At 31.9% G+C, this 15462-nt stretch overlaps 2 protein-coding genes across 6 annotated transcripts; one reads left to right on the plus strand and one right to left on the minus strand.

The window, feature by feature from the left end:
- The first annotated feature begins 1162 nt into the window (after nt 1-1162).
- On the plus strand, nt 1163-5804 carry LOC102629153 (protein IQ-DOMAIN 21). Of its 3 annotated transcripts, none has more exons than XM_052435678.1 (5): nt 1163-1427; nt 1547-1666; nt 3161-3448; nt 3701-4087; nt 4946-5804. In XM_052435678.1, exons 2-5 carry the CDS (start codon nt 1574-1576, stop codon nt 5648-5650), a joined length of 1473 nt encoding a protein of 490 aa, XP_052291638.1. In that variant the 5' UTR covers nt 1163-1427; nt 1547-1573; the 3' UTR covers nt 5651-5804. The 3 variants fall into 3 exon arrangements, with proteins under 3 accessions (XP_052291638.1, XP_052291639.1, XP_006493327.2); XM_052435679.1 differs by having other exon boundaries at nt 1163-1419; XM_006493264.4 differs by having other exon boundaries at nt 1164-1427; nt 4949-5804.
- A 3920-nt stretch (nt 5805-9724) lies between these two features.
- LOC107174597 (uncharacterized) lies at nt 9725-13681 on the minus strand. Of its 3 annotated transcripts, XM_052435671.1 has the most exons (4): nt 13497-13681; nt 10632-12880; nt 10276-10305; nt 9725-10070 (listed from the first exon to the last, which is right to left on the minus strand). In XM_052435671.1, the coding sequence occupies exons 2-4, from the start codon at nt 11013-11015 to the stop codon at nt 10002-10004; spliced, it is 483 nt and encodes a 160-aa protein (XP_052291631.1). In that variant the 5' UTR covers nt 11016-12880; nt 13497-13681; the 3' UTR covers nt 9725-10001. The 3 variants fall into 3 exon arrangements, 1 of the variants encoding a protein (XP_052291631.1); XR_008052723.1 differs by lacking the exon at nt 10632-12880; XR_008052722.1 differs by lacking the exons at nt 10276-10305; nt 10632-12880.
- Nucleotides 13682-15462: the final 1781 nt, after the last annotated feature.

The following is a 15462-nucleotide window of genomic DNA, read 5'->3' on the forward strand; positions in this document are numbered from 1 at the left end:
TGATCTGTATCGCAACAGTTGAAGACAAATTAAGCCTTAGGTCACACTTGGTTAGAAGAAAATAAGAGGAGAGTAGAGGAATGAAAAGAGAGGGGGGCAAGAGAAATGAGAAAAAAAAAAAGAGTGTCAATCTCAATATCATTATTTAATTGGATATGAAATTTATCTTTTTTTCCCCTTATTTCTTTTCTCTCTTCTCATTTCTTCGACTATTCTTTTCTTTCATTTCTTCAAACCAAACATATCATTACTCTATACTTAGGTGACTTTCAATAATTCTTTCAATGTAAATACGCAAATCGATACATTTTTTTAATAAAATTTGTTATGTTTATCAAAGTTTTGATATATATATATACACACATGGTGAATTTGATAACGTTTTAGTATGATAGTTGTAATTTTTGACGCTGCAGCAGTATAAATAATACTCCAAAGCGGTTAAAACTTTGGAAAAAATAAATTATTGCTGAAAGCGTATACTGCTGTGCATAATGCAAGATACATACCGATCACTAAAATAAAAAGAAAGAAAAATGATAATCATTAAAGGAAGAAAGAAAGGTCACGGGATCAATAATAGACTTGGGGTTTCTTCATCATTCATGTGATCTTGGCTTTATTACTAGTCTTTTACAGATTCTCGTCTTATTAATTTCTTTGGCCGCTAAGTGGAAACCACAGAGCAGTATGAAAATAAAAAATTATCTAAATATTGAACACTAATCTCCAAAAATTGATTGCTGATCCGTAAAATGAAAACTCCATTAATAATTGAATGTATGAAAATTTTGTGATTTAAGATTCAAAATAATGTAAATTTATATAATTTTAGTGTTTCATGATTATTAACGGCAATTTTTAATTTCATTTATATATTCCTTCAGCTTGAGACAATTATTCAATTAGTCTTCCTTATTTAAATAATTGTAAAAAACATATAATCATTAAGTAGATTATAACGAAGACATACAATTTTTTAAATATTTTTTTAAAATATAAGAATCCAATAATTGACTCAGTTTGTAGTGCTTGAGAGACCATTTACCTTAATACTGTTTTTTTTTTCTTTTTCATTTTTTCAAAGATGGCGTGGCAGAAGCTGATTGGTCCCACGCCAACCGTCCAAATTGCCTGTGAAATTGATAAATACCTAACGGCGAAAGCGCGGGGTTTGCAGTTACTACTCTCACAAGAGCACTCTTCTCTCTTTATGATCTTGTCTTTCTCCTTCTTTCTCTCCATTTTGTAGGAAAATTTCTCATTTCAATCGCATTATATGTAGCTCTTAAAAAAATATATACCAAAAAAACGAAATCCCATTATCACAAATGTTATTGTTATCATTTTATGATCACTGTCGCTGCACAAAATTAACAAGATCGCATCTCTTCATCAACTCTTTCTGATCCAATCAATGTACTGAGGTTCTTTTATCAATTTTCCCTTTGCCTTTGAAGAATTTTTGTCTCAATATTTGCCATTGCTATGTTGCTAGTTAGTTAACTACAGTATGCTATCTTTTGATGCGCTTGTGTTTACACAGCTCATAGATCGATCGTCTCGCCGGAATATGGGGAAGAAAGGCGGCGGCGGAAACGGTTGGTTCTCGTCGGTGAAGAGAGTTTTTCAATCTTCTTCTAATAAGGACTTGCCTCATAGAAAGGTAACCTTTTCTAGTTTTCTTTTTCTTTTTTCTTTTTCATTTTTAAGTTTACTTTTAAGCAATGACTTAGTATAGCAGTTTTGATTATTAATGCTTGATTAGTAAGCAATTTAAAATAGCAATGACTTTGATCACTGTCTTCTGTTTGCCCAAATCTTACTATTAATGAACTTTCATTTTCACCCTACACCTAACTTTCATTTTCACCCTATATATATAAGCCAAAACTTGATGGTTGCATTTATTCCACAGAGTGACACTTTAATAGTTTATTTGGTCTTTAAATAATGATAGAAAACACAATACGTTGAAGTAAATATAACCTTTTAACATATAAATCAATGAGCTTTAATCTATAGAGATTTCGAATAATTAATTTTTATGCGAAAATGTCACGTGTACCCCTACGACAATATTTTTTCAGTTACTGTTTTAACATCAGAAATGAAATGGATTTATATATCCACCCACGACTAATGTGGTGAATCTATATTCTAAAAAGGATTAAGATGTCGTTTTTTCCTTTTTGTTCTATAACATATATTATACACATGCATGATAAGTACGTAAATAAACAATTAATAAAATAATAAATAATTACTTGCTAGAATTTTTCAGTATAGATCAATGAGGTTGTGACCACTATTGAGGTTAATTTGCACGGCCACATTGTTGATATCTCCCATCCACCAATACACTACCCCTTTACTCTATCTCTGCAACAATGCTAGGACCATGAACGGATAAATCGTATATATGATGGTCCCCTATCAACATGACCAAATTTTGCAAACTTTTCGACATATTGTTGTCAAGCCACCTAAGCCCATCACATCATTTACTTTGATCTCTCATGTGCTTTGACATGTTAGATCACCATCATGCCAAAATTACATTGTATTTCATGATTGTATATTTTTCTAAATTGAGAGTAGGACAAAGGAGAATTAATTTCATATATCCATCTCCACTATGTTCATTTGCTCAAACATCAATTCATCCGCATACTTTAGTTTAAAACTCATTAAAGATCTACATTTGTGACACTATATTTTTAACATATATATGGATGTCAATTTCATGGTTAAATACTTCAACATGAACTATAAAATATCAATTGTCCCAAAGGGCGTGGTCGGGTTGATTGCAGTGCAGCTGTAATCTTTACCAAAACCGAATTCGATTCTTGGGGGTGGTAAAGGGGTAAAAATTATATGTGAGCTTGCCCACCCCCTTACCTTTTAAAAAAAACTATAAAATATCAATTAAGAGGAATTATAAAAAGACCATGAATAGGAAATTAGTGAAATTTATATTTTATTTTCGAGTGTATGGATATTGAATTTCCACAACTGTCAATTTACTATTTTACCTACCATGTGATGAATGTTACGTACATTAATTGGCATTCAGTATCTAGCATTGCTCTAAAATTTTTTATATTACGTAAAGTAGTATTTACACTGAGAGCAAAAGTATTTTCATCATTTTCAGAAAGAAAATGTAGAGAAATGGCCACAAGAGGTTCCAGAGGTTGTGTCATTTGAACATTTTCCGGCAGAGAGTTCACCAGATGTGACAAACGACGAGAGCACCGGATCAACTCCGGCTGAAGATAGAAATCACGCTATAGCTGTCGCTGTAGCCACTGCTGCCGCGGCGGAAGCAGCAGTCGCGGCAGCACAAGCTGCAGCTAAAGTTGTTCGATTGGCTGGTTATGGGCGTCACTCCAAGGAAGAAAGGGCTGCAACTCTCATACAGTCATATTATCGAGGCTACCTGGTAATGTTAATTAAATTAATTACTCGCATATATTACATAATTAGTACCCAAAAAAAAAAAAAAGAGGGTGGGTAAAATTTAAATTATTTTTGTAATCTCCTAACATGTCCGAATTCGAATTGGGGTAAGCCAGCTAAAAGAACTTATTAAAAAGTCCTCGCTCAAGCCCCTAGGCCTTAATTCTTTTGAGTAGTTGTGACAAACCAGTTACAAATTTTGATAGAAAAACTTGTTAACTTATTAATGTTACAGGCCCGGCGTGCATTGCGGGCGTTGAAGGGATTGGTGAGGCTACAAGCATTAGTAAGAGGTCATAATGTGAGAAAGCAAGCACAAATGACAATGCGATGCATGCAGGCACTAGTGCGGGTGCAGGCAAGAGTAAGAGCACGCAGGCTCCAATTGGCTCACGAGAGACTTCAGAAGACGAAGGTCAAAGAAGATGAAGATGAAGAAGAAGTTGATGAAGAATTGCAAAATCAGAGAAGCCCCCTGAAGCAGTATGCTGCAGCTGGCAGCTGGGACAATGGCCGCGGCCGCCATCAAAACTCAGAGAAGAAGCTTAAAGAGAATGCATCAAGAAAGCACGAATCTTTGATGAAGAAAGAAAGATCCCTCGCTTATGCTTATGCCTATCAGGTCTGTTAATTGGTTACCCATCTGATTTGAATTTGGATACAGTGCTTACCTATCCACTGCGCTTATCTTTTCCAATGCTTTTAGCACCGAATTAAGATTTCAGAATTTAAATTGGCTAAGAAATAGTGATTATTATGTTAAATGGTATAGATTTAGGATCAACGCCTATTTGATATCACTAATCTAATGATCATAAAAACTTACTTAATCTCATAAGTTATTTTTATATTTTTCTAAAGTTGTTTAATATTTTTTTGGTATTAAATAAGTTATTTTGCTTGTACTGGAAAATTTTTAAATTTTAAACTTTTGGAATAGAAGTTGAAATTTTTTTTAAATGTTAAAATATCTAAAGTATTCTTTAATTATTTAACAATTTTATTTAATTACTAAAGTAATTTTATGATTTTTAATAAAAGTTTTCATTAATAATTAAGCAACTAAAATTTTTGTAATAAAACCTCTAATTGTAGAAGCTTTACTTAAATAAGTTCTATTTTAAAAGTTATACCAAACAGATTGAACCTTTATGTTAATTGATCTTGGGTTAAATTGATATATATAATTAAATTTCACTAATATACACTTATTGAATCATGCTCAGGTCTAGATATATAAATTTAGTAAAATTTTAATTCAACTAGAATAATAGTTGTATAGCTTTTTACAACTCTAATTTTAATTTAAATTAATGTTAAAAATGTATAGATGGCAGAAGATTTTTAAAAGATAAGCACAAATCAATATCGTATTTGGATACAATGTTGACCTTAGGTTCTGATATTTTAAAGATATATACGTTCTGCCTAGTGTGTCACACACGAAAATTAAATGATGCTAACACTCTACCAACACTAGCAGCAGCAGCAGCAACATCAACATCTGTCACAGTCTAACCCGAATGGTAGAGACATTGTGGAACTCTATGCGCAAGAGGGTGAAAGAGGGCAGTGGGGATGGAATTGGCTTGAGCGTTGGATGTCAGCACAGCCGCACCACGCCCGCAATTTAGGCCCAAATGAAGCGTCTTACGTGGCACTCCCCATCACTACCACCACCACAACGACGACGACGACAGACGACATGCTATCAGAAAAGACCGTGGAAATGGACGTGATCACACCACCAAGCTCAAGCAACACCAAAATGGGAAGGTTCAATAGAGAATTATCAGACTCAAGCTCATACATACCTCCCCAACACAAGCCATCGTTCTCACACAATGTCCCAAGCTACATGGCGCCAACACAGTCTGCCAAGGCCAAGGTGAGAAGCCAAGGGATGATGAATATCAAGCAGCAGCAGAGGAGTCCAAATGCTACACCGCATTGGAACTCTTCAACAAAGAAAGATTCAGTACTTGGGTCAGCTGCAGGCGGCTGTGATTCCTCTAGTTCTGGCGGTGCAACAACGACGTACCAGGCTCCGAGGAGCCCTAGCCCAGCGTTTAATAATGGCAGCCGGGTTAAACGGGTTGCAGCCGGGGTTAGCCCGGATTCCAGTGCCGGTGAAGATTGGAGGCTGCGTCTTGGTGGTCATGGTTGGAGACATGATCTTGTTTGATTTATATATAAAATAATTTTGTTTGTGAGTGAGTACTGCTTTTGTAATGTTTGATGAAATTAAATTTTCATATGTATTGTTATACAGTATTATTAATTGTATTATTTAACATATTTTTGGCTTGGTATAATATTTTTTTCGTCCAATTATATTACATATATTTTTAATCATTTTATCTATGAAATTAAATTTAATGCTGAGTAGTAATTACTTACTTTTCAATATTTTTATCGCTGTATGTTAAAATTTAGCTACATATAATTTTTTATACAATAACTATCCTATCCATCACAATATAATAAAAGTTATCGTTCTTATTATTTATATATAGAATTTCTACTCACAATGCAGTTGTATTAACTATTAGTATAGCACTCAGTTTGCGTTGGATGGCTGATTTGGGAGCTGTACTGAGTAATTAATGTAATGTCATTCAGCTTCAAGTTCAATGGGGAATGGTGGGCAGTTGGCTGGTTTAGGGTGCGTTTGGTATTAAGGTTGAACGGCTGTAACTTAAAAGTTATAATACTAAAGTGTTTGGTAAACACTAGCTGCTGTAACTTGTAAGCTATATTGATATGATTTTTCACTTATATAATGAAACATCTATTATATCTTTAATAATTTTGTTAAAATTATTATTTAAAATTTATATTTACTACATACTATTAATTTTTGTTCGATAGTTACATATTTTTTTTCCACAGCAGCTACAGCACCTCAATCCCAAACGAGACCTTAATATTGTACGTACCTACATCCTAATTGTCATGCAGTTCGATTCTAACAGTTATTAACTACTTTGGTCGCTGGAGGATATAGAATGAATGTTCAGACTCGAGGTGGGCATGGATGTGATAGTATTGGATCAGTATTAGATCAAGATTCTCTTCTGACCTAATCTTTTATTTGAATAAATACATTCCCATCATATAAGTATCTTGTTTTAACTAAATTTTGGGGTGAAGAGGAAAGAAGAAAAACCTAGCTAAACAAAATAAATTTGTAGTAAAGTGAAAGAGTGTCTCGTATAATCGAGGTGTGTTATTTGTTTTTGGTTTCTAGTAGAGCTTGAGAAAGAACAGAAGAGGTGAGGTTGTTATGAGGGTTTTGATCTGGAGAGAGTTGGCTTGAAGGGCTATTCTTAACCTGCAAAAAGAAGAAAAGAGGTTAGAGATGGAGCTAGTAGTGGCTGGCAACCGCACTTCAATACTCAAATTATTGTTGGGTTCATTTTTTTAGGTAGATGCCAGCAAACTCTCAATGATGGAGGTGGCTAGAGGTTAAAGCCTTTGCCTTATGTGTTGTGTGTGTTTACTAATGAATAATGAGAAAAATAAAACACAAACTTCCTTTTGTAGAATGCCCTTGGATGCCTGTTCATCATGCTACCTAGCATATTTTTATTGGTATTTTCTCTCTCTACACAAAGGATATTCCTATCCTTTGCCTTTTCTAACCGTTGGTGCATGGGGTGCATGTTTGGAGAGCAAGTAGGCACGTCATTTGTACATTTTGTCCACACTTACAAATGTTGGACTCTGAGTACCTCTGCAGAAGCTGTCCTATAATGACTGGCGTGTCAAGTAAGGACAAATGGTCCAAACCATTTTGGTGGGCTGCTTTGGCCATTTTTACATATGTGGCAGGCTGTTGCGTCCAGATTGTCAACATAATATCTCTTCATTTACTCCTCAATATAAGTTAAGAAATCAATATCATTTTCTAGTGATAATATTTTAGGTGTTTTCCCCAACTATTCTGCCTTCAATATGGGGTTACTATTTTAATTATTTGGTGTATACGGCATATTCCAATCTCCTCTTAGCAACTTTACAAACTCTATATCAACACGTGTCATTCTCTCATTATCTATTTCTTCCCCAAATAACTATCTCCCTTATTTAAAAATAGCACATCACTATTTTTACAAGGCCATAAGAGAAATACTAAACCTACAAAAAAATAAATTCTTAAAAGAAATTCTAAATTAACTATAATTTTAAAAGCTAAGGAAAGTTGATAAATGTGTTTGTGTGGTTGGGTCGTTGTAAAAGTATTTAGTAAATATTTATTGCTATAGTTTCTAATTTGAAAGCTAATCACTTGAGTTGGTCATACATTTATAAAATGAAAAATTTACAATATCTTTATTATTTTTGACAAAATTATAATTTAAAAGTCATATATATCATGAAATTTTATTTCGAAATATATTTTTTATTTTTTAATTTCAGGGATGTCATCCATGTTTTGCTCATACTGTCCTAATTTATTGGTTCGAATATTTTTTATTTAAAAAAATAAAAATATTAAAAATTTAAAAAAATGTATTTCATTATATTTTTTATTTGTAATGAAGGCATGTTAATTTTATACATTGAAATGTAATTATCACGTCATCAGTTCACCAATTCATCAATGCCGCATAGCTAATAATCGAAGAGTAGTGATATTAAAAAAAATTGGAAAAAAGGAAGACATAATTAATTATGATACTATATAATGTAAGAGGAAAAAAAAACACTATATGGTGTTATAGTTCATTCTGTCTTCTATCTCCCTTCAGCTCATTTATCATTTTTCAATAATAAAAAAGTTTTGGATTGGAAAAGGGCAAATTTATCTAATAAAAAATATTCAGAAGCGAATTTAGATAAAATAAGGCTTTGTTTAGAAAATTTTCTCCAATAGCTGGCCCAAACGAGATTTTATTTGGATTTGGATTGAGAGGAGCTTTTAACATCCCTAGAAAATCATTATAACACCCCTTTTGGATCCTAAAATCTTATATTGTTTATTATTGTTACATAATTTTTATATTGTATAATTTTTAATTCTTAAAAGTTTTTCAAAAAAATATTTTCAATTAAAATTTAAAATATAAATATAAATTATGAAATAGGGTGGGCATTTTAAAAGAATAATCTATTTTAAGTGTTTAATTAAATTTTCATTCAAAATTAATTAATTTTTTATTCAAAAAATAAATAAATAAATTTATCTTCAGTTATTTAGGTAATTACAATTAAAGAGACGCTGTAAAATGAATTTCCAGAGAATATGTCAGAAAGCCTACTGGTTTGATTTTTTTTCTTTTTTAAGATTCATGAGCTTTTTCTCTCTTAGCCCATGTTTACTGGATTCCCATATTTAAAAAGGTCTTGTATGGGCTTCATCGTGGGCTTATGTTAAATTAAAGGGTAATTTTTAATTGAGTCCTCAATATTTCTAGAAAAATATTCAGAGACCAGAAGTTTATTAAATGAATCAATTAAATCCTTTCAAGTGCAAATTTATGTCATTCAAGCCCTTAATCCAATTCTTCCGTTAAAAAAAATAGTGAAAATGTTAAGTTAAATATAAAAAGACAGGTATACCCCTATAATCATATTAGTGATTTAAAGTACAATTTTAACCTTGGACATTTTTTTTTTCAATCTAACAGCCTATTTATCAATTTGAGTAACTGAAAACACTAATCGAATATCTTTAGCCAATTTTTATAAAAATTCAAATATAAAGAGTGAATTATACATGAAAATGTAATTTGCTATCCATATAATTTCATCACATCTATAAAAATAGGGAAATTATCATTCATATACCCTATATTTGCTCTGTTATCAAAAATACTACAACACTTTGAGGGTGTATCAATCGTCCACCCTTAGTTGACAAAATGTATCAACCGACCACCAAACCATTAGTTGCCGTTTGAAAGTTAACAGAGTTACAGTGAATTGACGATTTTATCCTTGAAAAAAATCACTTGTATGCCCTTAAATTCTCTTGTTATCACTTGTATACCCTTAAATTATCACTTGTATCATATGAAAAGACCAAATTACCCTTCTGACGTCATCATATTTAAACGGAAATTAATGGTTTGGTGGTCAGCTGATACATTTTGTCAACTTAGGGTGGACGATTGATACACCCTCAATGTGTTGTAGTATTTTTGATAATGAAGTAAACTAAGGGTATACAATGATAATTTCCCATAAAAATATGATAATTGTTAAACTAAATAACATATGTATTGAATATAATATTAAAAAAACCACAATAACATTCGGTCTAAAAATGAAATTAAAATTATGAAAGTCAATTAAATTCAAACTAACAAAAACCTTAACAATACTAAGGTAAGCTGAAATTTAAACACAAAAAATAGTTAATTGTCTTCTAAATTCTATAATGGAGAATTAAATGCCAACCCAAGGTGAAATTGTACTATCCTACTCCTGTTAACAGTGACAAGTTCTTCATTTTGAGGTTGAGATACAGTCCACAATAGTTGTGTATGCAGTCCCACTGGTTGAGTGACATTGATTGAAGCCTAACTAGCTTATTCAGAACTATTGCCAATTGATTGTTCATTGACATCTACTTCTTGAGATTGTGGGTTAGTTCCATGCTGTCCAAAAAGGAAAAAAAAAAGACATCAATTTCATTTAATAAAAAAAAAGAATAAATCTATTTAATATAATTCCACAATCAATTAAACATATATAGCTAGTCCTGTCTTATGGCTGCCTACACATCATTAGGATCACCAAGTTATTAATCCATTTGATAACATAACAAATCATATATAAGGAGATTCAGTTACAAAATCATACATATGCAGTTGATGAAGTGATATCGCTTGCCTGCGCAAAAAAAAAAAAAAATCACCAAGTTTTAAGCAATTTAATGAAAAAGAACAAAAAAAATTCCTTTAGAATTAAATTTTCAGAACTAGATTAAACATGTCCACTTGATTAAGTCTTATTTCTTCCTTGCACACGACCAATATCACCAAGTTTTAAGCAATATCTAGTGCAAAAGAAAAAAAATCCTTTTGAATTAAATTTTTATAATTAAATAAAACATGTGCACTTGATGAGGTCTTATTGCTTCCCTGCACAACATCAAGATCAATGTTTGTTAACTTCACCAAACGAAATTTAAAAAACAAAAATGACTTATATTATACCTCTATGGTTCTTGTGGTTTTTGGAAAATTAGGGCGGCCCCTTTTGTTGTGTCGAAGACATCTACAAGCACTACATTTGATAGTAAACATTTTACCAGTTAGTTTGGCCTCACCAAGTTCTTTTGTTCTTTTCTTTTTTGGTCTACCAACTAGAGTTTTTATGTCAGGTGGTCCAACCTTCACAGGTACCACAACATCAAGTGAAGGTTCAGCTTCCACTTCAGGCCATGCACACTCATTAGGAATAGGTTTTATAGTCCCCATGTATGTCATCATAAAAGATTCCTTGGTCAGATAATGATGCACATAATCTTCAGGTTGCCCTCCTTTATGAAGAATAGCAGCTACTGCATGTTTGCAAGGTACTCCACTAACTTGCCACATCCCACATTCACACGTACCATCTGTAATATGTACCAGGAAGTTTCTATAGCTAGCTTGACAACATTCAAACAACTCCCCTCTACCTCCAAAGACCTTAACTATCTTTGCCTCATTTAAGGATTGATTTAGTCTTTCTTTAGCATATGGGGTCAAATGGTCTTGCCAAGATTCCCTTTACTGATATTTTTCCAACATTCTCACCATTAGTTGTCTACGAATATGCTCAAGAATGGTTAGGACAGGCTTATCCCTAACCTCATCCACCCACTTGTTAAAAGATTCAGTCATGTTGTTTGTAACATGGTCAGATTTCACATGGTGATCAAACCCACTTTTAGACCACTGTGCAGCTGGTATTTTCTCAACCATTCACAACAATTTTGGTCTTTAGCCCTAATTTGACTCATTGCCCTCTCAAAGTCATATTGATTTGCAGTTCTACAAGCTTTCCAGAATAACCCCATGACATTCAAACCAGGAAACTTACACTTCAAATTGGCAAAGATATGCCTAGCACAATATCTAGAACTAGCATTAAGCCAATATTTTTCCAATCCCCATAAAAGACCTTTTTGTCTATCACTAATAATAGTCACAGGCCTATGATCATCGGCCCTAATGAATTTATACAGTAAAGATAAAAAATAACCCCAATTATCATAGTTCTCTGCCTCACATATGCAAAAAGCCAATGCAAAAATTCCACTGTCAACATCTAATACAACAGTAAATAACAATACTCCCTTGTATGGCCCCTTCAAGTGACACCCATCCAATCCTATGAAAGGTCTACACCCAGTTAGGTACCCCACTTTAAGTGTAGGAAATGACAAAAAAAAAACCTTCGAAAAACTAGGCTATTTGACAATGGTCTATCAACCTTTACCTTGACACAAGCACCTGTATTTATTTCATTAGAATGTGAGCATATTTCAAAAGTTTTCCATAATAAGCAAAGTGGTTAGCACCTAGGTTTTTTAATGCAATTTTTTTGCCTTGTATAGTTTTTGTTTGTTACATTCAATCCCATGTTTATCTTTTAACTCGCTCCTTATGACATTTACACCAACTCCTTGGTTAGTTTGAATAAGTTCAGCACAAACTTTAGTTATCCAAGGTGATGTTGCATCTTTGTTAACTAATTTAATATGGCAATCATGTTTCCCTTTAATATACATAATTTTAAAAGTTATCCCATCAACCATCGATGAAGCATGAAGTTTCCAAGTGCATTTTGGATTGACACAACAACAAGTATGCCTAACACCATCATTTTTAATCCTATTTGACTCAAAACCCTCTTGGATTGCATATTTCACTATAACCTCTCTTAATAATGCAACAGATTCAAAGGTATTTCCTACTTTTAGACTAACTGAACCATTTAGAATTGGTTGCCACTCATTATCAACAATGGATTCATACATTTGTGAGAGACCATTCTCTTCATCAAATGAGTACCCTCCGATAAAGCCATCCTCACTGAGTTTTTCAAACTTATCACTACCCATACTAACACCTATATTGACAGGATTTTCAGATCCTATTACAAAACTTTCATGACACGATTAACCACATGACCTAGTGTGCACCTCAAACTCAATAACAGGACAACTATTGGTAAAGAACTCAAAAATCAAATACAATTCACTATCATTTGAAATTAGCTTCCTCTGCCTACTTGTAGTCCATGGCAACACAACAGAAATTTCAATCAAATCCATTTCATTGTGTCCATACTTAACTATGACTACTAGAATTTCATGAAACAACCTAATAATCTTATATTCCTTTGGGTCCCTATATCCTATCTCATACACCGCCCCATTAATTTTAACCAACAAAAAAAAAGGTAACATGGCTACCTACATCAATTTAAAAAAAAAAAGTCTTGCATCAAAAAATAGCTAAACTAATACAATTTTATTTAGCAAAGAATAAAAAACTCAACCTAAATGAAATATACATGTAACTCGGTTAAAAAAAGTACAAAAGCAAATTCAATCTAAAACATATAAAAATAAAAAATGAAAAGAAAAAATAACCCAGCAACTATAGAGAATTTAGTCTAATATATATAAAAATTACCACTCATAATAACACATAGAATTCAATTTTACATGAACAAAGAAGCAAATACAATGAATTCAATCTTATTAATATAACGATACCAATTGGTTGAAATGAAATATTGTACATATACAACAACTCAAGAAAGCCCATAAAATAGGCAAAATAAGTTCAATAAATACATATATAAATATGGTGTATTTGGTCTAATTATTATATAAAGAGCAAATTAAAAAAAGTATATTAACAAAATACAACATTCAATAAAAAAAATCCACCAATAATTAAACATAATTTGTCATTTAGAAAAATAGACTTGAAAAACCTAATTTTTCACAAAGATCACTAAATATGGAAACAATTTTATCAGAAAATGCTTGCAAAAATCACTAAAAAATTAGAGTTACTAACCTTTAAACTCAGGTTCTCTCCAATACTTGAACTCAACCAATGCTAACAAAGCTTTGGTCAAAATCACAGTAGATTTATACAACATTTTTGGTGTCATCCCACATTCTCTCGATCTCTCCTCTTACACAAAGAATACGGCAATTTCTGTAGGTTTTTTTTTTTTGTTTGAAAGAACTTTAATTTGGTTAGGTTAATTGACTTTACTTTAAACTATTGCCACCTGTAAGCAAACTATTGCCACCTGTCAAAAATAAAAGAGTAAGGAAAGGTTCAATTGTTCTTTTACTAAAACGTCCTCAACATTGTTAATATTTCTAACTGAAGAGTTAAGTTAAGGACTTGAATGACATTAGTTTGTACTTGAAAGGATTTAAATGATTCATTTAGTAAACTTCTGATCTTTGAATTTTTTTTTTAGAAATAATGAGGACTCAATTGAAAATTATCCTAAATTAAACTCATTTTCATACCAAAATTACCCTTTTTTAACTAAATAAACACATATAATTTGTCTTTCAACTCCTTGTAATTTTTTATGAATGCAAAGACGTCTACGCGGACTTAAAGAGAGAGAGACAGAGAATAAAATATTTGAAGAGAGATAAAATACAAGTGGAGTTTATTAGATTTGTTTTGTCCTTAAGTATAAAATGAAAGAATAATGAAAGGGGTGTTAATAGCATGACTTATCGTTAACGCCTTTCAATTAAGGTCTATAAATATAATCCAGTGGAGCTATTGGCACCTCTCTAATTTTCAAAGATAAAAACCCTCTTTTCTAAGTACATCTCTTAAATATTTTACATATACATCACTTCTCAAAAACCCACGTTAATTCTAAAATTACCCTCATTTGTTTACCTTTGTTTTTTTTTTAATTCTCTTCCTTCAAATTTACTTGTAGAATTTGGCTATTTGTATCCTTTTATTTCTCAAATCTAATCTTATTGATTTAATGTAGAACAAACAAATTCACTTTTTCACAATTAAATTTCAAATTCGTTAATTGGCCTGTGGCCAAGTGGTCAGAGCTGCTCCCTCATAATTGTAAGAGCAATGCATTGTGAGGATTTGATTCCTCAATTATGAGTGAAGACAGTTTTCTTCCTTTCGAAATGTGAGTGAAGTTAACATCCATCGAATATTAGAGAGATTTATAGATGTCCCTCTAATATTATATAGGTTTGTGGGGATTTAATTTTTTTCCTCAATTATGAGTGAAGACAATTTTTTTTCCTTTCAAATATGAGTGGAGTAGATATCTCTCGATTATTCGAAAGGGTAAAAATATGGGTAGTGCTAGATAAGATATAATATTCTCATATAATATGAGTTATAATATGAGCAATAGTTTCATATAATTAAAAAAAAATCAAACTTGTTAACTAGTATAAGATATCAATAAAAAGAGAAAGAAGAAAAGGTAGATTTTCTTTTTCTTTTGTTAAGATCTCAAACTTTACAAAAAAAAAATAATAATCATTAAGACTTACGAGAACGAAATCAAGAAACCAAGGAACCATAACAAGCAAGGAGGTGAATTCGCTAGTGAAGACTAGATGTTGTTATGGGGTTGTAATTGCTTGTTGAGATTTTACTTTTTCTTTCCCTTTAATCCGTTTAAAGGGTATTTGTTTTTGTTATTATAGTGTACTTGACACTGAAGTGGGTGTCATTTTAATATATATATAAAAAAAGTAGAGAGAGAGAGAGCTCATGTGTTGAAGAAGAAGAGTGGGGTTAGTTTCGAAATTAAATTGGGGTTTCAAAATTACAGGTTGTTTTTAAGGAAGGCAGCCGTATGCCAATGGCACTACTCAATCATAAAAAGTAACTCGAGTTTACTTGACACAGGATTTGTTTACAATATTTTCTTTGGTACAAAATGGAATAAAATATAAATAATATACCTCCAAATATCAATAAAGGCAGATAAGATACATATGGATGCATAAGGCTTACAAGT

The sequence above is a fragment of the Citrus sinensis genome, chromosome 3, assembly GCF_022201045.2.
Source record: "Citrus sinensis cultivar Valencia sweet orange chromosome 3, DVS_A1.0, whole genome shotgun sequence".
NCBI classification, from domain to species: domain Eukaryota; kingdom Viridiplantae; phylum Streptophyta; class Magnoliopsida; order Sapindales; family Rutaceae; genus Citrus; species Citrus sinensis.